The sequence below is a fragment of the Bos taurus genome, chromosome 9, assembly GCF_002263795.3.
Source record: "Bos taurus isolate L1 Dominette 01449 registration number 42190680 breed Hereford chromosome 9, ARS-UCD2.0, whole genome shotgun sequence".
NCBI lineage: Eukaryota > Metazoa > Chordata > Mammalia > Artiodactyla > Bovidae > Bos > Bos taurus.
Window position 1 is genome coordinate 94,916,219 of NC_037336.1, and position 25,289 is coordinate 94,941,507.

Sequence of the window (25,289 nt, forward strand, 5' to 3'; positions counted from 1 at the left end):
GTATAGGTGAATTTAAAATACACTAAATAAAAACTTTCTTGAAATTTTTTAAGTTAAGAGTGAAAGATGGGAGGCAGTTATTTGTGTACGCTGGCTCTTATTAAATACATCACCTAAAGATTATGTTCAACATAAGTGATGTTAGCAGAATGGCAGAATAGCAAGCTCTGGAACCTCCTTTCTTCAACATACATACCAAATCAATAATATACTGACCAATTCCCTTTGTGAGAAATCCAGAAGCTAGTTGAGAGGCTTTTGTACCCCTAATGTGTTATGAAACTGCCACATCAGAACTGGTAGAAAAACTTGATTTGCCATAATCACTAAGTGCCATATAATTGGGAGAAAAACCCCAGCTTCAAGCTCTCCCTGGGAAGAGAAGGAAAGAACTGGATCATATGTCTGATGTTTTGATTTTTTTCTGGGTGTGGCCTAAGCCACTGGCTTCTATCTTACCTGTCTCAAAGGGCTGATGGAACACCAGGGGCCGCTGAGAAAAAAGATGACAGTTTGAACTAGCATACTCAACACAGCCCCTTCTCCTGGCCCAATACAGAGTGAGCTGGTGAGGAAGTCCCAGATTTCAGCTACTATGTTAAAAGCAGTGGGTAGGAAAGAGTTGGACCGTGTATCCAGTGTTCAGATTTCTTTAGGGCTGCCCAGGGGACTGGCTTTTGAATTTGAGCACTGACAGGACCCAGCATAGTCCATACATCTTGGGTCACTCTGAACAAAGATGGTGGTTTGGACTAGTATGATGGTTGGAGCAACTTCCGGAGTCACTAAACAGGCGGAGCAGTGAGAGTCTTCTTTTTCACAAGCCTAGTCCAGGAAAATTGGGAGAAGTGGTAATTTTGTCTGATGCACAGACACCAACATAGAGAGTCAAGAAAAATTAAGAAACAGGGAAATAAGTCCCAAAGGTATAAGATAAATCTCCAGAAACTGACCCCAGTGAAATGGAGACATAAAATTTACCTGACAGAGAATTCACAATAGCAGTCATAAAGATGCTCAGTGAGTTAAAGAGAAAATGCATGAACCAAGTGAGACTTCCAAATGTTTTTAAAGTGTTTTTTTAATTAGAAATTAAGTAGCTGATGTGTATGATAACTGAAATGAAAAAATACACTGGAGGGTTTCAGCAGCAGATTAAATGAAGCAGTGGAAATAATCAGCAAACTTGAAGATGGATCATTGGAAATTATTTAATCAAAGGAGAAAAAAAAAGTGAAAGCATGAAGAAAACTTGAGAGACTTGTGGGATACCATTACATGGACCAATATATGTATTATGGGAGTCTCAGAAGAAAAGAGAGAGAAAGGGGCAGACTGTTTACCCAAAGAAATAATTGCTGAAAACTCTCCAAATCTGGGGAATAGACATACAGATTCAGTGATCCTCATGGTTCCCAAATAAGATGAACTTAGAGAAGTACAGACCAACACACATAATCAGGCCGTCAAAAGTCCAAAGACAAAGCAGATTTTAAAATCGGCAAGAAAAAAAGCAACTTGTCTCGTGTAAGGAGAACTCCATAAAGCTATTAGTGAACTTTTCAGTAGGAACCTTGCAGTCCAGAAGGGGATGTGACTGTATATTCAAAATGCTAAGTGAAAAAACTACCAATCAAGAATACCTTGCAAAACTGTACTTCAAAAGTGATAGAGAGATAAAGGCTTTCCCAGACACACAGAAGCTAAAGTAGTTCATCACCATCACTGCAGATGGTGACTGCAGCCATGAAATTAAAAGACGCTTACTCCTTGGAAGGAAAGTTATGACCAACCTAGATAGCATATTCAAAAGCAAAGACATCACTTTGCCAACAAAGGTCCAGCTAGTCAAGGCTATGGTTTTTCCACTGGTCATGTATGGATGTGAAAGTTGGACTGTGAAGAAAGCTGAGTGCCGAAGAATTGATGCCTTTGAACTGTGGTGTTGGAGAAGACTCTTGAGAGTCCCTTGGACTGCAAGGAGATCCAACCAGTCCATTCTGAAGGAGACCAGCCCTGGGATTTCTTTGGAAGGAATGATGCTAAAGCTGAAACTCCAGTCCTTTGGCCACCTCATTCGAAGAGTTGACTGATTGGAAAAGACTCTGATGCTGGGAGGGATTGGAGGCAGGAGGAGAAGGGGATGACAGAGGATGAGAGGGCTGGATGGCATCACCGACTTGATGGACATGAGTTTGAGTGAACTCCGGGAGTTGGTGATGGACAGGGAGGCCTGGCGTGCTGCCATTCATGGGGTCGCAAAGAGTCAGACAGGACTGAGCAACTGAACTGAACTGAACTGATAACGCTTTTAGATATAATAAAACTTAAAAGATAAATATTAAAAATGACTGTGTCAATGAATACACAATGTAAAAATATACAAATTGTGACATCAGTAACATAAAATACAGTGGAATGAAATAATTAGAAGTAGAGTTTTTTATGCAACTATAGTTGTTAGGAGTTTAATAAAATAGACTGACATTAGCTATAATTTCTTTCATATAAGCTCCATGTGAACAAAGAAAATACTTCTAGATGATATGAAAAAGAAGAAATCCAAGCATATGAATATAAAAAAAATTTCAATGAAACACAAAGTAAGATAGCAAGAGAGGAAAAGAGGGACAAACGAACTAAAAGATTGACAGAAAATAGTTAACAAGATAGTAATAATAAGTCCTTCCCTATTAATAATGACTTTAAATTTAAATGAATTAAACTCCCTAATAAAAAGATACAAAGTAACCAGACTGCTGAAGAAAAACAAAAATAAGATCCAACTATATGCTTCCTGTAGGAGATTCACTTCAGGTTGAAGATCATATATAGGCTGAAAGTGAAGAGATGGAAAAAGATATTCCATGCAAATAATGACCAAAAGAACAAAGATGACTATATCACACAGAATAGATGTTAAGCACTGTCACAAGAGATAAGAAAAAACATAAAGGCAAAAGGGTCAACTTACCAGTAAGAAATAACAATTGTAAATATATATGCGTGCACTAGTAGAGCACCTAAATATATAGAACACTCAATTATTATATAAAGCAAACACTGACACAAGTGAAAGGACAAATACTAGAAATATTAAGGTTGGTGAGAAGGTAATTGCGATTTTGGACCATGAATTTGAAATCATCATAACTAAGCTGAAACATGTATATTAATCGAAATAGGAACCATTACAATCAACACATTTTTACCAATGAGAAATAAGTTTCTTTATTACTGTAGCATAAAAATTCATGCTTCAGGATTCAGCAAACTCTTGGAAAGCATTTTCTGCCTCCTGGTTGTGGAGGTATTTTCCCTGAAAAAGATTGTCAAGATGCTTGAAGAAGTGCTAGTAGGTTGGCGAGAGATCAGGTGAATAGAGTAAATGAGGCAAAACTTGATAGCCCAATTCATTCAACTTTTGAAGCACTGGTTGTGCAACATGTGGTCGGGTGTTGTCATGGAGAATTGGACTCATTCTGTTGACCAGTGCTGGCTGCAGGCCTTGAGGTTTGGTGCATCTCATTCATTTGCTGAGCATACTTCTCAGATGTAATGGTTTCACTGGGACTCAGAAATCTGCAGTGGATCAGACTGGCAGCAGACCACCAAACAATGATTATGACCTTTTTTGGGTGCAAGTTGGCTTTAGGAAGTACTTTCGAGCTTCTTAGTTAGCCCCTGAGATGGTCATCACTGGTTGTCATGTAAAATGACACATTTCACCACATGTCATAATCCAGTTGAGAAATGGTTCATTGTTGTGTAAAATAAGAGAAGACGACAACACTTCAATACAACAGTACTTTTTTAAATTTTGGGTCAGCTCATGAGGCACCCAAGTATGAGCTTACAGACTGTAGCTTGCCAGGCTCGTCTCTCCACGGGATTCTCCAGGCAAGAACACTGAAGTTGGTTGCCATGCCCTTCTCCAGGGATCGAACCCACGTCTGTTATGGTTCCTGCACTGGCAAGTGGGTTCTTTACAACTAGCGCCACCTGGGAACCCCTTCACCTTTCCAGTTTGCTTCAAACGCCTAATGACTGTAGAATGGTCGACATTGAGTTCTTCAGCGACTTCTTGTGTAGTTGTAAGAGGATCAGCTTCAGTGATTCTCTCAGTTGGTCGTTGTCAACTTCCAATGACCAGCCACTGCTCTCCTCATCGTCAGGGCTCTCGTCTCCTTTTGCATAGCTTCTTGACTCACCACTGCATTGTACATCCGTTAGCAGTTCCTGGGCCAGATGTGTTGTTGATATTGTGAGTTGTCTCTGCTGCTTTACTACCCATTTTGAACTCGAATAAGAAAATTGCTGAAATTTGCTTTTGGTCTAACATCATTTCCCTAGTCTAAATAAATATAAAACAAACAGCAAGTCATTAGCAAAAAAATAAAGTGAAAAATGCACATTAAGATGATGTATAACATAACCACATTTAAGAATGTATTTTAATATCAAACAGCAAAGTTCAACAACGCAAAACCACAATTAACTTCTGCAGCAATCTAAACAGACAGCAATCCAGTAACATAGAAGACTTCACTGTCACTCTCAATACTAGATAGAACATACAGATGGAAAATCCATAGAGAAACAGTGCCCTTTGACAACTCTATAAACCAAGTAGACCTAACAGATATGTGTGTTTTTTTAATTTCAAACACTACATCAAGTTTGTTTTAATAATTATATACGTGGTATAATATGTCACATGCTGCTTCCAGCAGTTCTTTGGTGCTCAGCTTTCTTTATGGTCCAGCTCTCACATCCATACATGACTACTGGAAAAACCATAGCTTTGACTAGATGGACCTTTGTCAGCAATGTAATGTCTCTGCTTTTTAATATACTGTTGTTGTATCATATGGTAGTTCTATTTTTAACTTTTTAAGGAACCTCCATCAGTGTTCTCCATAGTGGCTATACCAATTTACATTCCGAACAACAGTATAGGAAGGTTCCCTTTTCTCCACACCTTCTCCAGCATTTATTCTTTGTAGATTTTTAAAATTTTTATTTATTTGTTTAGTTCTGACTGTGCTGAGTCTTCACTGCTGCGCAAGGCTCTTCTCTAGTTGTGGCGAGCGGGCTGCTCTCTAGCTGCGATGCGTGGGCTTCTCACTGTGGCTTCCCTGTTGCAGAGCACATACAGGCTCTAGGGTGTGCGGTCTTCAGTAGTTACGGCACATGGGTGGCATAGTTGCGTCTCCCAGGCTCTAGAGCACAGGTTCAGTACTTGGGGCACACGGGCTTAGCTGCTCCGCAGCTTATGGGGTCTTCCCTGATCAGGGCTTGAACCCATGTCTCCTGCGTCGGCAGGCAGATTCATCACTGAGCCACCAGGTAGGTCCTGTTTGTAGATTTTTTGATGATGGCCTTTCTGACTACATACCTCATTGTAGTTTTGATTTGCATTTCTCTAAAAACGATGTTGAATGTCTTTTCATGTGCCTCTTGGCCCTCTGTATGTCTGTATGTCTTCCTTGAAGAAACATCTGTTTAGATCCTCTGCCCATTTTTTGATTGGGTTGTTTGGTTTCTTGGATATTGGGCTGCACACGCTATTTGTAAATTTTGGAGATTAATCCGTTGTTGGTTGCATCATTTTCTCCCATTCTGTAGGTTGTCTTTTCATTTTGCTTGTGATTTCCTTTGCTATGCAAAAGCTTTGTAATTAGGTCCCACTTGTTTATTTTTGTTTTATTTCCATTACCCTAGGAGCTGAGTTGAAAAAGTTACTACTATCATTTATGTCAGTGTTCTGCCTGTTTTCCTCTAAAAGCTTTATAGTATTGGGGACCAACGCCAGATGAAGACACTGTAAGGAAAGAAAATTACAGACCAATATCCCTGATGAACATAGATGCAAAAATCCACAACAAAATACTAGCAAACTGAGTGAAACAGCTCATTAAAAGAATCTCACACAACAGTCAAGTGGGATTTATCCCTGGGATAACAAGATGTTCACCATATAAAAATCAATCACTGTGATACACTCATTAGCAAAATACAGGATAAGAACCATATGGTCATCTCAGTAGATGCAGACAAAGCATTTGACAAGATTCAGCACCCCGCCTCCCTCCTCTTCCCCTCTCCCATTCTCCCTTTAAGATGCCCCGTCATGTCTGCACAAGTGGAAGTTGAGATCAGCTCCTTGTCCTGCAGTAGTGATTCCTGGATAAAATCTGATCTTGCCTCCCTGACTGGTGTTGGCTTCACTGACCTTTGACAGCAGCCACAGGCGCTGTTGGGCCCGCCCACATCACTGCGCACCCTGACCTCTTCTGTTGAGTCACAAGGTTTTCAGTTTCCTCAGACCAGGAAATCATTTCCTTTTAGCCCTTTTGTTAAGGAAGTTTATTAGTAGCCACAGGAAAAAATGACTATTTCTACATAATGAGAAATGTATTTAGGTATTTATTGAAAGAGTTGGAGCCTTTTGAAACAGGAAAGGATTTGAGAACTCATCTAATACAACTTTTTTTAGATGAAGATGAGAACAGTACTCAGGAAGGCAAATGATCAATTCAAAGTGACATAAGTAGTTAGGAATCAAAACAGAACCAGACCCCTAGCAAGCCAACTCCCAATTCTGAGTTCTTTGCAAAGGAAAGCGTGTTTTGCCAGTACACTTAAGACGATCTTCAGCAAACAGGCCCAGCACATTTCATCCAGCTCCAGAGATCTGATAATGGAGCTGTATTCCTGAACCTTTTCTCTGTACTTCATTCCATGTGTACTTAAGTATATTTCAATAGCATACTCACATGGTATATAATCCTAAATGTTCAAAAGGATATATGATGAAAAGTTCCCTTTCTCCCCACTACCCCCAGCCACCCTCTTCTGTCCCCAGAGGTGATCGGTGTTTCCAGTTACGTGTGTGTCCTTCCAGAGGTATCCTAGGTAAATGTGTTTTTAAATTACTCCTGTAGTCAGACTGTTCCCCTCCACTCCCCAGAAATAATATGTAGGTGTCTTAAAAGGATGAATAAACTTTAAAATGGAACCTGAAAGATTTGGGGAAGAATGTTATAGCAATGAAAATTATTTAATGTTAAATTCAGTACCTGAGGTGGATAGACTATTTCCTTCTCTGAAAATCTTTAAACATAGAGTAGGTGCTCTTCTTTATAGGTTAGTTTATAAGCAGTTATCCTGCAGTGAGGAGATGAAATGACTTCAAAATTACATGTTTAGCCCAAAGATACAAATTTTTATTATAGCTGTTTTGGGCTAGATTTCTTTCCCATGTTTATCAGAATAAGTCTTAAAATGCCTGTTTTAGAAATGATTATTAGAATCAATTGTGAAGTTATATTTTATCCTTTTTTTTGAACCAGGAAATACTCTGTTAATCAATTGAGCAATTCTGTCCTTTACAACTGTCTGATGTCAGTGGCTGAAAAAATACTGAAAAATATTAGTCACAAAATGCTCAAATCTGGCCTTGAAGCACATTTGAAAGCTAGTGTTTTGAAGCTGACAGGATGGTCTTTCAGAACAAAAGTGTTACTTCAGTGCATCTCAGGACAGAATATTCCTGCCAAGGAGCAAAGGGACGTTACTATGCTTCCCTCCCCTCCTCCCTCCATGGCCGTGCATGACAGTTGACACTGCACTTGACACCAGGTGCAGGCCTCTCTCAGAGGTATTGTGGGTTTGGTTTCAGACCATTGCACTACAGTGAATCAGTTACATTTTTTGGTTTCCCAGTGCATACAAAAATTATGTTTATACTATACTGTAGTCTATTAAAAGTATGCAATAGCATTATGTCTAAAATAAAAAAATGTATATCCTTTAATTTTAAAATACTTTATTGCTAAAAAGAAAAATGCTATCATCTGAGCAAGTGGTAATCTTTTTGTTGGTGGAGGGCCTTGTCTCAGTGTTGATGGTTGCTGACTGCTCAGGGTGGTGGTTGCTAAATGCGGGGGTGGCTGTGGCCATTTCTAAAATGAGACAGCAGTGAAGCTTGCCACATTAATCGGCTCTTCCTTGCAGGAACCATTTCCCTGTAGCATGCAGTGCTATGTTTGATAGCTTTCTATACAGAGGGGAACTTTCAAAATCAGACAGTTCCCACAAACCCTGCTTTATCAACTAAGTTTATGTCATATTCTAGAGCCTTTGTTGTCATTTAAATAATCAAGTTTACCATCTTACATGGACCTGGTTTCCCAAAAGAATTACAATAGTAATATCAGAGGTCACTGGTCACAGATCACCATGACAAATATAATAATGAAAAAGCTTGAAATACTGTGAGAATTATCAAAATATTACACAGATACACAAAGTAACCAAATCGTGTTGGAAAAACAGCATAGAGAGACTAGCTTGATGCAGGGTTGCTACAAACCTTTAGTTTAAAAAAAAATACAATATATGCAAAGTATAATAAAATGAGGTATGCCTGCAGTCGGGATTTGTAATAACTTTATCATCCTCTCCCCAGCTTTAAATCACAAAAGCAAATAAATGGGAAAAATCAACTCCTTTTGTGACTAGTTTGTATGCTACTCGTTGAACTCTACTGCATTTACAGAAGCATATATTTTTATAGTTGAAATTTCCTAACATGGTCTTTATTCAAGAATGTAGATGAGGACCAGTCTCCAGAGATAAAGGTACTGATGATACATCATCACTGGTTGCAAAACATGAATCTTTTGAATGATTTTCTGTCTTCTTCCTGCGGCTTAGTTCATTTTAAATTGCTGGTGATAATTGTGTTACATTTTAAAATGATTACATCTAAAAATAGTTTAGAATGGAGAGATTATATGTGGATACCATAATTTTTAAAAAACATTGCAATGGTATTAAACACTGCCCTGAAGCAGTGTCCCGTGTCCAGAGGGACAGCCATTGAACCCAAGGGCTGGCAGGTTTCTACCATCTTTGGTTCTTAGTGTACATATTACAGAGGGAGCATTATTCCCACCCCTCGGTGAAGCCTGCAGTCCAACAGAAATAGTAAGGAAAATATGAGACAGAAATTTAAATTATCTATAACTAAAAGTGTTTTGGAGGCCAGTTTTATGGGAAAATTTGAGCATTGATCTAGTTAAAAGAAGAAAAGAAAGAAGCTGTTCATGTGTAGGAAAACTTGGGCAAAGGCTAAAGCTTTGGGCAGAAATGCATTTACTGAGAGTCCCTGAGCGTCCACTGGTGACTGGCAGCAGGTGAGAGCCTATGGCCGCAGACCTGCCCTCGGGAAGCTCATGGTGCCACAGAAACAGAGTACTGTGGGGACCATGGCTAGAGTGAGGACAAGTCTGTGTGGTGGGTCTCAAAAGCCTTGACAAGTGATGTCTGAATCCCTGTTACATACCAGACCCCGTACCGGACACCGGAGATAAAGCACAAACCACAGTCTCTGCCGGCAGAGGACCTGCTGTGTGTGTTGGCCCGGGGGACAGATGAGGTCATGCACCTCATCAGGGACAGGTTGACTCTGACGGGCCTGGCCTTGAACACATCTGGGGATCAGAGGCTGGCAGGCAGTTGGAGTGTGTGAGTCTGGAGCTTAGGGGAATGGCCTGGACAGGGACCAAGCCAGGCCATGGACATGACTGTGACCTCCTAGAGAGGGGAAAGGGTCTGGGCCAAGCCTAAAGGAGGAGACCGAGCCTGGGCAAGAGGAGCCAGACCAGTCTGTCCAGAGCCCCAGAAGCAGGGAGGAGAGGCTGCAGAGAGTGATGCCTTTGCCCATATGTGTATTCATTATTGTTTAGACTTTGTTGTCTTGTTCCTTTGAAGTCCTTGGCTTGGAGAAGCTTTATCTATTTCAAAGTGATGAGGCATTTAAAGAACTTGTAATAGAGGAGATCTTCAGAAATCTGATTTTACATCACATCAGTGTTCTTCAGTTATCTGACATACTTGTTCCAAAACAGAGTAACTTCCTCTGTCGCTGCTTGACAGCTCAAGCGTCAGGGATGCCTTTTTCCTTCTCCCTGATCTTAACAGTGCATTAACTTCCAAGAGAGCTGCAGTCGGAGTTGATTAATGTTGGGGAATTTGGAGGCTGGTTCTCTTGTCCTCTTTTGCTTTAGTGTGATGTTGAACACTGAAAACTCATTAAGCCACCAGTCCTTCATTCAGGAACTAGATGGTGTCTGTTCTCCAAAATGGAAAAATGTGTTACTCAAACAATGCTTCATTTCCTCCCTCCCTTCACAGAGGCTGCTGTGTGTCCTCTGAGGACAGGCCCTGGGGAGAGCGCAGTGAGAGCAGACACAGTCCATGTCCTCAAAAGCTTATGTCTAGCACGGAAGTCAGACAGATCAGATAGCCACACAGTAAGACACAAGAATAGTGAGGATCGCCATGCCAGCGGAGACTGGGAACTACAGTGGAAGGGCCCAGGGAGCTTGTTTGGGATTGATAAACATTTTAATTCTGGGTACTTGAGAAGAATAACTGTTTGCTGTTGGCTGCTCATGAGCTATGTTTATGAGAAACAAAGTCATAACTGTGAAATAACCCCTTCACACGCTCCCAGGTATAACGCTGCCCTTGAGACGTGCTTGAACAAGTGAGTGAGGATGTGGGAAGCGGAGAATAAAAGCTTGCGTCCTGGGATGTCACTTTAGAGGGCTGCCCATACATCTTCCTCCTCTGAAATATGCAAATTGTAGTTGAAATTATAAGAGGTCATGTTCCATCTTCATCTGCACTGCAGACTGCTCACGAGACACCTGCCGGGTCTGCCCCCCCCCCGCCCACGTCTCATGAGGTCCTTGTGGGCATGCTGGTGGATACTCATTTTCAATGCTGGCAGCCAAGAATTCAGCTTTTCCTAAAATGACTTTTACTGTGTTCCTAGTACAACTTATCTCTTTTTCCTGTAAGCAGCATTCAGTAATGATTCATCACCAGCCCTGAAGGAAAACTGTTTCAGCTTTCCTTTTTTTTTTCTTACTTTCCAGTCATTAAAATGTAGCTCATGTATAAAGGAATATTTGATGGACAATTGGTTTATCTCAACAGCTCTGTAAATTCTGTCAGCTTATTACTGCTTAAATGAAATATATCTTCTTTTGCAATTAGTCTTTCTTAATCATCTGGATTTATGTCCTAAGATTGCCTTCTGATTGTCACTGACTTTAACTCTCTCATGTAACCATAAATACTTATTTAATGTCCACTGTACCCACAGCTCTTGTTAGGTCCAAAAGCTCCATGTCAGAATCTTAAAAGCAGAAAGAGGCATGGACCTAAAGAGTCTTAAATAACTTTCCCTTTATGTAAATCCTGGTCTTTCTAGGTAAATAGCCCTGGCTTGACCACTTAATGACTTTGTCAACTTACTTGAGCTCTGCTAAGTTGTTTCTGCATCTATAAAATGGAAATAACTTGCATGGTTCTCACAATGAGTTGCTAACGATTAGAGAATTCTCATTAGACACAAAAAATACAAAGATTTCAGGGCCACCCATCAGAATGACGCCGGTCAGGGGGCTTCCAGCAGTGTGAGCGGCTCCTCTGCTGCTCTGATGGCGGGCGCCCACCATCACCCCGACCCCCGCGTCCAGCCTTCCTCTGCCTGCTTGTGCTTAGCCCTGGCCGTGTGCCTGCCCGCACCCCAGCACGTTCCTGTGCTCAGGGCGGGTGACTGGGGCCCCCAGGAGCAGCCCTCAGTACACAAGGCGTCAGCTCTGTCTCAGCTCCACGCCAGCAGTGCTGGCGCTTAGCTGCCAGGATTATTCAGACAGTCGATGAGGTAAACTTTGTTAGAATTGTGCTTAGCACAAAGCAAGCACTTAATATATTAATACCATTAATTTACTATAACGTTATTACTTAAATACGTCAGCCCTGGTACTATTCTCAGTGAAGTGGAACAACAAGATAAACAGGCTTACGTACACTTGCACATGATGATCCTCTGCTGCTGCTTTTCTTTTATTTTTTTAGAGAAAAATAAGAGAATATTATCTTCTTCTTGACCCTCCTCCTCCAACTGAAAAAAAAAAGCAACCCACAAAATGTGACAGTGATTTTGACATTATTTGAAAGCGTCCACATAACATATTTATTACAGCACTAGTTCCCTTTCGCTAATAGAGGACTAAAATTCTTCCAGTAAGAGCCAGCTAACAAGCTTTGTGTATCCCTCCTTTGCTTAACTGGTCTCTTCTTCCAGTTCTCAAGTATTGTGTCCTGTGAACACATTGAGGTGGGAGTGGGGTGGGGCCACAACCGCTGTCCTCTCTGCCCGCCCATCGGGAGTCCTGCTCCTCTGCTGCAGGTACTGTTCGGCACCGCCGACGGACAGGTGATCGTCATGGACTGCCATGGCCGGATGCTGGCCCACGTCCTGCTGCACGAGTCGGATGGCATCCTCAGCATGTCCTGGAACTACCCCGCCTTCCTGGTGGAGGACAGCAGCGAGAGCGACACCGACTCGGACGACTACTCCCCGCCCCAAGGTGGCCCTGCTGGGAGGGCAGGAGGAGAAGGACCCCTTCCCATCGGGCAGGGTTCTCAGTGGAATGCAGGGCAGAGCCAGCCCACCCAGTCTCTGACCTGGATGGGACCATCACCTACCTCTCTGCCATCCCTTTTCGCAGAATCAGTGGTTGGGTGGCTTGGCCCTCCACTGGTTTTCCTAGACGCAGAACGAGACTGATGGCCGTTTCCGTGACCCTGAGGTATTGGGGGGTGGTGCCTAGGGAGAACAGAGCTGAAGGTGAGAACTGCTGTGCTGTTCCTACGTCCTAACCCATAGTGCTCTAGATCCGTAACATTACTGAAGCCGGTGACCCTGGCTGTGTGAGGAAAGGGTTAGTTAGTTCTGCCCCTGACGAAGGCCAGCACATTGCCATGTCCCTGCCTGTTTATTTCAGGCAAAAGATCTTCCCTTGCTCAGTTCAGAAGAACCCACTGCCCTCACCCCGCCACCTCCAAGCCTTACAGTGATGTTAGAGTAGGTGACATCTGAGTTTGTGAACATTTGGCCCAGTCATGATAGATGGTTTCAGCCCCTTGGTGGGGGTGATTTCGGGTTCTGCTTCCCCCCGCCACCTTGAGCATGCCTGAGGCCCCAGAGCAGAAGCCTTGGGGGTGGGTGCTGGCCTGGCCGTCCCCACTGTCAGCCCTCAGCATGCCCCCCCAGGGCTCTGACTCTCCCCCGGGGTCCCATTCCTGCTCCTTTTAAAGGGCCTTTCTTTTTAAAGGAGACAGGTAGTGAGATGAGTAGTGAGACGGAAGGACTGACTGCCGGTGGCAGTGATCAGATTGGTGTCTTTCAGCACTCGGCTCAGTATACTTTTAAAACAGGACTTACTGGGTTGAATGCATACTTGCTCTTCCCCTCTTACTAGGGCAGAAACAGGGTCCAGAGACCAAGGTGATGGAGCATGTCCAGATGAAGTCTAAGAGCAGCATTAGTTCCCAGCTGCACTCTAACCGGTTCCCCTCCTCAGAAGCAGTGGGGCAGTTTGGAGGAGACTGAAACTTGACTTTCAGAGAGAGCAGGGTGTTCCTGGTGACCTTGGGAATTCGAGCACAGAGGCCAGTATTTGTAGTATCTTAAAAGTGAAGCAGAGGACAGTTATTATAAGAGCCTCCACAGGTGAGCTGAGCAGGGCAAGCGAGCAGGTGTCAGGCTGACCCACTGCAGGGGGTGGACGCAGAGGAGCACCCCTCAGGGCTCCTTCCTTAATACACACACACACACACGTCTACACACACACACACACACACACACACACACGTCTCCTCACACTCACGCACACTGGGCATCAGCCACAGCCAGTCTGGGCCTCCTCCAGATGTGGGGTCTCTTTTGGTAAAAACAATTCACGGTGGCTGCTCGATGCCTGTAATGTTCAGTGAAAGTGCGTCCAGTGTTGAAAGGCAGCTTTCGGTACCTTGGACCAGGATTAAGAAAATGTTTTCAACCTTCCCACCCATCCTCCTATGTCACGTGATGTTAAAGTAATTCACGTTTGCATATCACCAGAGACACGCAGGTTGGTAAACTCTCAGCAGGGCACCCAGAGCCCAGGGAGCCCCGCCCGGTACCCACAGGGCTGCTGTCCCCACCACCTCTCGTCCGGGGCTCCCCCCGTGCCCCTGTGGTTAGAGCCTGATGCTGTGCAGCACCACCTTCCTGGGTGACCCCCCCAGCCCAGGGTCTGGCCTGCACTGTTAGTGGTTTCCAGGCCTCCGCAGGGCTGCAGGTGCAGGCCTGGGTTCAGGTCACGTGCTCGTACCTCATTTTCACCCAGCACTTCTGTTCCCGCAGATGGTCCGGCAGCGTACCCCATCCCGGTGCAGAACATCAAGCCCCTGCTCACTGTCAGCTTCACCTCCGGAGATATCAGCCTGATGAACAGCTATGACGACTTGTCTCCCACCATCATCCAGTCAGGGCTGAAAGGTACGGAGCCGCCCGCCTTGCGAGCTGGGTGTCACTCCCAGGCCTCCTGACCACTGGCCTCTACAGGGCTTAATGGAGTCTGTCCGTGAAGGTCTTTCCTCTCGCTCCTCTGCTTGTCTGACCAGTCGATTCCTGTCTAGTCTCATCTTGAGGAAGCTCTCCCAACAGTCACTTCGTCCTCACCTGCCCTTCTCGAGAGGAGCGGTCCTCTCGGACAGGGGGCGCTCGCCTCCAGACAACACACAGGAGCCCCCAGGGTTCTGAGGCTTCTTGAGCAGCTGGTGGTTGCGACAAACCTGTCAAATCGAGGCGTCCGTGTGAAGGTCAGTGGTGAGTGGTTGACGGCCTCCTGAGGGGGCGGTAGGAAGTGGTGTCTCAGGAGGAAATTGGTGTCCATCAGCATTCTGAGTGTTGTGAAATGTGCAGTTCAGGAAGTCTCCTGAGGTGGTGGCTCTGATGCGTTCTCTGGAAAACCAGTCTGTTTCTTCAGGGTTGGACGGTGCAGTGCAGAAGCTCCAGGGTGGTCTCTGGTCCCCGTGTTAAAAGGACCTGCTGTGATCTGAATGGAGGTGGGGCAAACGGGAACCTTCGCTTTCTTTTTCGTTTTCTTTCTCCCTCCCTGTCTCTGGACACAGGTGCACATGTGCGGGCGCACTCACGCACACACACACACACACAAGTGCGCACACGTCTAACGGCTAATAGATGCGTCGCTGATGTGGGCGTCTAAGGAAGGGGTGGGGCCGGGCGTCCCTGATGGCTGCATGCCTGTCGTGGATCAGGCCTGGGTCATGCTCAGTATTGAGGGGCCCACACTTGTCACTGCATCCTTTTATGTTCCTGGTTATATAATCTTCAGAACAAGAAATGGCATTATTCTTATGAAACTTACTCTTTTCAAAAGAATGACATACCTTTGGGAACTACCGCCATCTCAGTGTAATGTTATAACTGCACCAAAGAAATCCCTGTGCATTTGCTCATAAACGTTTGGACTAAGATCCTTACTCACATGTCGCCATCTAGCAGATGGCCGCCTTGAACCCTGGGCTTCCCTGTGTTAGCTGCTGTGCATCTGCTGTGTGTCTGGGCCCGTCCTGTGGGGGCCACCACCCACTTACCTATTAGGAAAAACCTGGACAGAGTTTTGGGCCCACCCAATACTCAACCTTATTTATGCCTGTCTATAAGAAAAATCCTCTATTTACTGATGCTTTACTGCCTCCAGTTGTAGAGATTTTACCATGTTGTGTTTGTCCATAACTGCGTCCTCTCAGCCCTCTGCTGGGATCTGTCTCTAGATTCCGTCTGCAGCTGACTTGACAAGTGGGCCTTCAGTTCCCGGGGTCTGGAGAGCTGTCTTCTCCCAGGACTGCTTTTCAGTCTTCCAGGGAAACTGGGGAACTTCAGTGACCTCAGAATGTGCTCGGTGTTGATGTCAGAATCGGTGCCGCACGTGAATGAGAGAGAGCTGCTGAGATCACAGGTGGAGCTCAGGAACTGCCGAAATCTAGACCAAGTTCTGAAACCCATCCCTGTCATGGGGTGCACCTTTCAACTCCAGCCTTTCTGCAGAATCGGCCACGGGCTTCCAGATTCAGGGATCTCCGGATAAGCCAGATCCAGTTTTAGGATCTTGAGGGAAAACAAGCTACACCATAAATCTTACTGTACCAGCAACTTGTTTTACCAGCAAGAATAAGTGAATCGCTCACATTGGAATTAGACACAATGTTTAATAACCATTTCTTCTAGGTCCTGAATGGCTCGTAGGTGAGCATCACATCTCTGTGACAGTGTGTCTGACAACACTGCCATCCAGCAGAGGAATCGTCTTCTTTTCTGAGACCCCACATCACATCACCCAGATGCTGGGTGAAAGTCCAGGCCTTGATACACAGACCCGTCCTTTATCTGAACTTCATCTGCCTAGTAGTGCGCAGAACATCGAATGAACTGAATTTAGGCTTTGCTCTTGATTTGCATTTCACTTGGAGCTTTTGTAAGCTCTCTGAGTCCTCTCTGGGAGTCGGGGTCACAGCAGAGGGAAGGACACTCAGGATGGACAGTGGTGGGCTCTCTGACCTTACCTGCACTCTCGTAGTTGTGGCCTTCTCGTCGTGGGAGTGCTGGTACTGCAGTAGATGTATCGTGTCTGGTTTTCTCCTGGTTTAGGTGTGTTTCAGGGGAACCTGCAGTCCCCACTCATGTAGTGAACACTCCCCACCCATGTAGTGAACACTCCCCATCTCTGTAGTGAACACTCCCCACCCTTTTACATGAACACTCCCCACCCATGGAATGAACTCTCCCCACCCATGGAATGAACACTCCCCACCCATGGAATGAACTCTCCCCACCCATGGAATGAACACTCCCCACCCATGGAATGAACACTCCCCACCCATGTAGTGAGCACTCCCCATCCCTGTAGTGAACACTCCCCACCCATGTAGTGAACTCTCCCCACCCATGTAGTGAACTCTCCCCACCCATGTAGTGAACACTCCCCACCCATGTAGTGAACACTCCCCAACCATGGAATGAACACTCCCCACCCATGTAGTGAGCACTCCCCATCCCTGTAATGAACACTCCCCACCCACGTAGTGAGCACTCCCCACCCATGTAGTGAACTCTCCCCACCCATGTAGTGAACACTCTCCACCCATGTAGTGAACACTCCCCATCCCTGTAGTGAACACTCCCCATCCCTGTAGTGAACACTCCCCACCCATGTAGTGAGCACTCCCCACCCATGTAGTGAACACTCCCCACCCATGTAGTGAACTCTCCCCACCCGTGTAGTGAACACTCCCCACCTGTGTAGTGAACACTCCCCATCCCTGTAGTGAACACTCCCCATCCCTGTAGTGAACACTCCCCACCCACGTAGTGAGCACTCCCCACCCATGTAGTGAACTCTCCCCACCCATGTAGTGAACACTCCCCACCCATGTAGTGAACACTCCCCATCCCTGTAGTGAACACTCCCCACCCATGTAGTGAGCACTCCCCACCCATGTAGTGAGCACTCCCCACCCATGTAGTGAACACTCCCCATCCCTGTAGTGAACACTCCCCACCCATGTAGTGAACACTCCCATCCCTGTAGTGAACACTCCCCACCCATGTAGTGAACACTCCCCATCCCTGTAGTGAACACTCCCCACCCATGTAGTGAACACTCCCATCCCTGTAGTGAACACTCCCCACCCATGTAGTGAACACTCCCCACCCATGTAGTGAACATCTGTGTTCAGAGTCTCCGTTGACTTCACAAGAGAAACTTGGACGCCGTTGTACGTGCTCAGTGGCTCCATTTCTTAAACTCCTTAAATGAGAGTTCCGAACAGACAACCCCCCCCCACCCCGCCAGCTCATGTTGACTGCCTCCCTCTTTTTCGTTTCAGAGGTGGTGGCCCAGTGGTGCACGCAGGGAGACCTCCTGGCAGTTGCTGGTATGGAGCGCCCAAGCCAGTTCAGTGACCTCCCCAATGGCCCTCTTCTGAAGAGTGCCATGGTCAAGTTCTACAACGTTCGTGGGGAGCACATCTTTACCCTGGACACGCTTGTGCAAGTAAGGACGTGTGTCGGACACACGCTATGACAGCAGTGTGTTAATTTGCCCCCAACTTCCATTAAGTACTCGTGAACTGCTTCTACTCATTGTAATTTTCTTTGGCAGACTTTAATCTTTTGTTGACCATGAATTAAATTATAGGGTATAAACCAGAAGAAGTAAGGGGAAAAAAAGTTTTTGCCTTTTAACCAAAATGTATCCGTTTCCATTCCTAAATGGTGGACAGTGAGTAAGCAGAGTGAGCTAGTGTTTATCATCTTTACAAAGTAAAAATCAGCAACTTGCAGAGAAGTAAATGGTGCATCTTTGTTTATTTACTCTGATTTTTTTTGTTATGCCAGTAATATACTTTTCCATTTAAGCTAAATTATTGTTGAACAATAAATAGGAAAGCTTAAAGGTCTTTTAAAAAGTGTGCACATGCAGGCCCCTTTCTGTTTGTTCTTATTTCCCAGAAGTCTGTAGCTTGATCTGGTGTAGATCAATTACAGTGGAGACACAATTCCACTCTCATGGAGGTATAGTGGAGATAGATCTGAGCGTGAGTTGATGGTTGATGGGGGTGATAATAAACTAGGGACTTACGTTCTAGTCTGACCCAGCTCATCAGAGAGACAGGTGTGCCAGATTTTAGGAAATTTGTAGTTGTGTGTGTGCTCAGTCGTGTCCAACTCTTTGCAACCCCCATGGACTGTAACCCACCAGGCTCCTCTGTCCATGGGATTCTCCAGGCAAGCATTACTAGAGTGGGTTGCCATTTCCTCTTCCAGGGGCTCTTCCCTACCCAGGGATCAAACCTATGTGTCTTGTGTCTCCTGTATTGGCAGGTGAAGTCTTTACCACTGAGCCACCTGGGAATCCAGATGCCAGCTCTAATTATCTAAATACATATATTTTTAATTGTAGTACAATACACATTTACTGTCTCACCCATTTTTTAAGTGTATTGCATTATTGTGTAACCAATCTCCAGAACTGTTTCATCGTGTAAGACTGTGAATTTTTGACTATTCTGCATACCTCGTGTAAGTGGAACCGTGCAGTGTCTGTCTTTTTGTGTCTGGCTTATTTCATCCACATTGTAGCCTGTGTCAGAATTTTGTTCCTTTTTAAGGCTGAAGAATATGCTGTTGTATGTGTACAACTACATCTTGTTCATCCATTCATCCATCAGTGGATGTCTGGTTTCCTTCCAGCTTTTGGCTATTATGAATAATGCTGCTGTGAACAGGAATATACAAATATCTCTTTGAGATGCTGCTTTCAGTTCTATTGGATAAATGCCCAGAAGTTGAATTGCTAGGTTATATGGTAATTCTATTTCTAACTTTTTTGAGGAGCTTCCATACTGTTTCCACAGTGGGTGCTCCAGTTTACACTCCCACCAGAAGTACACAGAGACCCCCCACGTCCTTGCCAGCTCTTGCTGTTTTCTGGCTTTTGGGTGGTAGCCATCCAGATGGTCACGAGGTGGATCTCACTGTGGTTTTGATTTGTGTATCCCCGATGATTAGTTTGGAGAAGGCAATGGCACCCCACTCCAGTACTCTTGCCTGGAAAATCCCATGGATGGAGGAGCCTGGTAGGCAGTCCATGGGGTCGCTAAGAGTCGGACACGACTGAGGGACTTCACTTTCACTTTCATTCATTGGAGAAGGAAATGGCAACCCACTCCAGTGTTCTTGCCTGGAGAATCCCAGGGACAGGGGAGCCTGGTGGGCTGCCGTTTATGGAGTCGCACGGAGTTGGACACAACTGAAGCGACTTAGCAGCAGCAGCAGATGATTAGTTACATTGAGCATCTTTTCATGTACTTGTTGACCATGTGTATATCTTCCTTAGAAAAATGTCTGTTCAAGGCCATTGCCCATTTCCTAACTAGATTGTTTGGTTTTTTTGTTGTTGAGTTGTAGGATTAAAAAAAAAATGTTTATTTGTATTAGTTTTATTTATTTATTTATATAGGCTGCATTGCATGGCATGTGGGATCTTAGTTCCCCAACCAGGGATTGAACCTGAGCCCCTTGCAGTGGATGTGCAGATTCTTAACCATTGGACTGCTGGGAAGGTCCCAAGTTACAGGATTTAAATGTATGTTTCGACAATGTAAAATCTTCTGTGAGCAGATAAGCATATTTGTTTGTTCATCTGTTCAAACATCCAGCAAACATATTTTGCGGGGCTCCTATGCAGCTGGGCCCTGAGCTCAGAGCTCTGAGTGCTGGGGTATAGAAGGTGATGTAGGAGCCAGTCAAGGTAACAAGCTGGAGTCACGCCCCAGCCAGAGAAGGGCAGCGTGGTTTTAAAGTGAGATTCAGTGTTGCCCAGGCCAGGCCGCCTCTGCAACCCCTAGAGGCAGAAGTGGTACAAGCTGCCTGATACTAGGAATTGGAGAAATTTATGTAGCAGAAAGATGAAGAATGGAAGGAACTTAGGGAACTGGGAAGAAGGTTACAGAAATGGGCAGCCATGGAGTTGGAGTGGGAAGAAGCTCTGTGACCTGATACTGGCCAGAAAAAAAGTCATAATCAGGCATTTTCAGAAAGAAGTGATAAACACAGGGTGGGAAGCGGTGCATGGATAGGAAATTCAAACTCCTGCTTCAGAAGTGAAGTGGTTCCAAGTGATGAGGCGGACCCGGGAGGCGCTGAAGTGGAGCAGAGCTGAGGCCGTTAGCAGGAGGCCAGTGTGTGTGGCAAAGCAGACGTAGACATTGGAGTCCCTGTGTGTTTGAGATTGAAGAAGAGGTTACCTTGCTTACACAGTAACTGTGACCCTACTGCCAGTCTATTTCCTGGAACTTAGTATAGGTGCTCAGTAAGTACGTGTTCAGTGGATTGACGGATGGACAGTTACGGTTTCTTAGTTCTTTCTGTTGAATATTTGACCCAGCAGGCTGTGTGCCCTCAATCAGATCTCATGCCAGCTTTCTACCTCTAGGCTCACTGAGAGACAAGCAGGAGAGCTTGGGAACTCTCAGCCCTTTCTGACTTAAGATCTTTTATGTCTGCTAGAGCATTTGTGAATTGAAGCGCTGAAACACACTCCCAGTGCACTCCCAGTGCACTGAGCATCGACCATGATTCTGTCTGACTCAGGGCACCCTTCCCTTGCATCCCCCCTACAGAGACTGTCCTTCCCGGCCATTTCAGCTTGGGGAAATCCATCGTCTCTGTTGTCCACACAGCCACGTCCTTTGGTAAATCTGCCCAAAGACTGCGACCCCTCTTCTCTGTGAACCGTCAGGGTGTATACTACCTCTGGCACATATTACACTTTTTTTGTTTATTTGTTTTACTTTCTTAAAGACCACAGTTTCTCTATTTTTCTGATCTTCACTGTGCTTAGAATGCAGTAGAAGCTCAATGATCTTAACCATCTGCAAGCGTTCTCATCAGCTATCACATGAGACTAGCATAGATCCTGAGTTTAAGCCATTTGAGGCTCAGAGATAAGAGAGACTGGCTGTCTTATCTACCTTTGGAAAAGATAGTCACATAGCATCCCTGCATTTTAATAAATTGTTGACTCTGTTTTCATTTGAGGCTCTGTTTGAGCCATTGAAAAATTGCCTCAATAATATATAGTTAAATAATGATGCTCTTAAAAACCAAGTACAGTATCGATTGCGTGTGGCAGCAGCTTAACTGTCATCTGTAATGATTCTAGAATCACGTGTCTGTACTGTGCTGTTCAAGTTGTCCAAAGGCAGGAACGTTTTTATGGCAGGAAGGAAGTTAGGCAGCTTATTGGGCTGTTTATAAAAAGAACTAAATGCAGTTTAGATTGGATAATTTATTTCCAAGTTAATGAGATTGTAGGTTATTACGCACAAAGCCAGTGCCCGGCACAGACTGGTGGCAGCCTCGCCTTAAAACGGATTCTCCTGAGTTACTCACAGCAGCAATGCTTGAGGCTGATGCTCTTAGAAGGAAATGCACTCTAATTCATTTTCCTTTCCTTCCTGCCTGTCATACTTTAAAAGTCTAGAGTCCCATCTCACCAGCTGCTATCTGTGACCATTTCTATGTAATTGGGGGTTCCCAGGTGGCGCTAATGGTAAAGAACCCGCCTGCCAATGCAGGAAACGCCAGAGACGAGAGTTGGATCCATGGGTCAGGAAAAGCCCCTGGAGGAGGGCATAGCAACACACTCCAGCATTCTTGCCTTGGAAACCCCATGGACAAAGGAGCCTGGTGGGCTGCAGTCCATTGGGTCGCAAAGAGTCAGACACGACTGAACCGGCTTAGTACGCACATATGTAATTGCATATCTGATCATCTGACCACAGAGTTTGAGGTTTAGCATCACTGACTGCAGTTCAAAGGCTTCAGTAATTCAGATCAGTGTGTTTTTGTTTGGTTTTGTTTGGTTAGATTGTTGGATTTTGGGGGTTTGTGTGTTTTAGCTTTATGAACTTTTTCTGTATTAAAGGCAGATTGGTAGAATCGCCTTACATTCTGTAAGGTTCAGGTATTAATATAAGATATTTGGATAAAAAATTAAAAGAGGAGGAAGATAGTGTGGACACTGAAAAGTCAAGCGAGTGATTATGGTCATTGACTTCCTGTGCTCTTGAAGGAGACTCTTTTAGCAAAAACTGTACTTGCCTCCTTTTGTTGAGAATTAACTCTGCCTATTCTCACAAAGCTGGCATAGGTATTCTTTTCCCATTGTTTGCTGTAAATAGATGAAAAAGTTCTTTCCGGGGTTGTCTGCTTACAAAATTCAAGGATGGTGTGTGTTCTTTTAAAATGGAGGTTTGGGTAAGTGAGTCCTGAGCCAGCTTTTATTACTGTGGCTTAGTTTTTGGTCAAATCATTGTAACTTAATATTCAGAATTGTCCATGGCACCAACCAACACAGTTTTACGGTGACTAGTCACCACCTTGGTCTATTTACAAGTGAACTGTTCTTGAAGGCTTTCCTTCTGTGTACATGCCTGTACAAATGTTGAATACCCTCTTCTGTCTGGGGCTATGAAACATTTGAAGCGTATTTCCTCTGAAAGAGATACCCACCTTCTTAGGGGGAGCTTAGGCTTCCTTGGTGGCTCAGTGGTAAAAGTCAAAAAAGCCTGCCTGCCAATGCAGGAGATGTGGGTTCAATCCCTGGGTTGGGAAGACACCCTGGAGAAGGAAATGGCAACCCACTCCAGTATTCTTGCCTGAGAAATCTCATTGACAGAGGAGCCTGGCAGGCTGTAGTCCATGGGGTTGCAAAGAGTCAGACACAACTGAGCGACTAAAGAACAACAGAAAGGAAGGCAGGTGATTGGGTAACAGGAGACCTCTCTGACATTCCCAGGGTCTGACTCCCCAGCAGGGCCTCATCACCCAGAAACCACCTAACTGGGTGGCCACCTTTTCTTTTTCTCAGGCCAGTGTAGCTGGTTTGACCCTTTTGTGGTCTGTTGACTCTAATCTCACTTGAACAGCTTATCTTTAACGAGGGAAGGACATCCTGCTTTTTATTTTTATTCCCCTCAAGTTTTTAGGGGCTTCCCTGATAGCTCAGTTGGTAAAGAATCTGCCTGCAATGCAGGAGACCCCAGTTCGATTCCTGAGTCAGGAAGATCTGCTGGAGAAGGGATAGGCTACCCACTCCAGTATTCTTGGGCTTCCCTTGTGGCTCAGCTGGTAAAGAATCTGCCTGCAGTGTAGGAGAGCTGAGTTCGATTCCTGGGTTGGGATGATCCCCTGGAGAAGGGAAAGGCTATGCACTCTAGTATTCTGGCCTGGAGGTTCCATGGACTGTACGGTCCATGGGGTCACAAAGAGTCAGACACGACTGAGCGACTTTCACTTTGCTGAGTTATCAGAGGACCCCATGCAGTGCACACAGTTGGTGGAGTAGTGGGAAGCTTTGGGCTCCAGTCAGAGGCATCATCTTTGTGTCCACATCCACAGCTCCCTCGTGTCAGGCCTCAGCTGAGACTTCCTCCGGGGACACCTTCTCTGTCCCCCTGCCTGAAATGACCCCTGCTCTTCCTCTGGCTCCTTATCTTACTGCTCTTACCTTGCAGCGTTGTCACCATCTGACACCATCAGACCGTCTGTCCCTGTCACAGAGCCCAAGACCCTCCTGTCTCCCCTCCTTCCTCAGAGCCTCAGACCCATGAAGCAGGGAATTCCTTTTCTTCTGTGTCAGTCCCCAGATGCCCAGCAGGTGTCCGGCCCACTACATACACTGTACAGGGGCTCACTGACGGACTGATGACAGCTCATAGGCAAGTCTGATTGGTGGAAGCACGGCACGGATCATGTGGCAGCAGGAAGTGAGGTCAGGAGCTCCTTGGCGTCTCTTCATCTGCTGTAAGGAGTTGAAACCGGCCGTTGACCATCCGTGATACTGTGGCCAGGGAGGCTGAGGGAGCAGACTCTCCCCTCTCCTCATACGGGGCTGGCGTCTGCCACAGAGAGAGGGCAGCCTGACTGTCCACAGCTGCTCCCCAGCTCCCTGTGAACGTCGCATATCTCCAGCCAGGGGCCACCTGTGTCTGTCCAGCACATTCACCAGGGCACCAGGTTCCTGCCACACCAGTGCTCCCGAAATGCAGCTCAGTGTCTTGTCTTGTGCCTCAGATTTACATGCAAAATACCTACAACAGATTAAGATCTGAATATTATCAACTCCACACCTCTAGCCTTGGTTCTAAAAATAGTCATTTTGTGCAGTTTGAGAAAGCGATGAAGCCTACAGATTTGCATCTGAGTTTTTCCCTAGCAGACGACAGCTGTTCAAACAAAAACATCATCTGTGGGAGTCGTGTGTATCTGCTGGAAGAGAATGTTGGGCAGACACGGTTCTCTTCGGCTGCAGCTGATCCTGGGCAGGGGGGCGTGCCTGGAGAAGACATGCCCTGTGTGTGAGGCTGGGTTGGGTGAGACCGGGGAATGCCTGTTCCACCTACAGATGGGGCCCCAGAAATGGCTGAGGGCGAGGCCGCTGGATGGAGGCGCCCCACCCTGTGTCTGTGCCGCCACCTTGACTCCTGTGCTTTCTGAGACAACACAGCACTTATAGTGAGGGCTCGTAGGCTGGGGCCCCAGTGAACAGCGCAAGAAGGCGAGCACCAGCAGGAAGCGAGCCTTGTAGAGAGGAGGAGGACGTGTAAGCGCCTGTGCGAGTATACACAAGGTATAAAAGGATTTTGTGGTGTGTGTTCATTTTCTTAACTTATTTCCAGCTTTATTAAGATTTATTTGATATGAACACTTTGTGAGTTTCAGGTGTACAGGGTGTGAATTTGATACACTTATATATTATAGTATGACTAAGCATGATTATGCTACT

General features: G+C 45.3%; 1 protein-coding gene and 1 long non-coding RNA gene across 7 annotated transcripts in view; one reads left to right on the top strand and one right to left on the bottom strand.

Moving 5' to 3' along the window:
* TULP4 (TUB like protein 4) overlaps positions 1 to 25,289 on the top strand; it is a 201,354-nt gene that overhangs the window by 154,686 nt on the left and 21,379 nt on the right. For all 6 annotated transcript variants that reach the window (XM_024997115.2, XM_024997116.2, XM_024997118.2 and 3 more), the window contains 3 exons: positions 12,275 to 12,455; positions 14,276 to 14,410; positions 17,824 to 17,990. In XM_024997115.2, the coding sequence (XP_024852883.1) occupies positions 12,275 to 12,455; positions 14,276 to 14,410; positions 17,824 to 17,990 (483 nt within the window). The remainder of the gene's footprint in view (positions 1 to 12,274; positions 12,456 to 14,275; positions 14,411 to 17,823; positions 17,991 to 25,289) is intronic.
* Positions 12,313 to 14,282, bottom strand: LOC132346144 (uncharacterized). The gene is made up of 3 exons (XR_009495884.1): positions 13,313 to 14,282; positions 12,574 to 12,694; positions 12,313 to 12,397 (listed from the first exon to the last, which is right to left on the bottom strand). It is a non-coding gene; the product is annotated as an uncharacterized lncRNA (long non-coding RNA).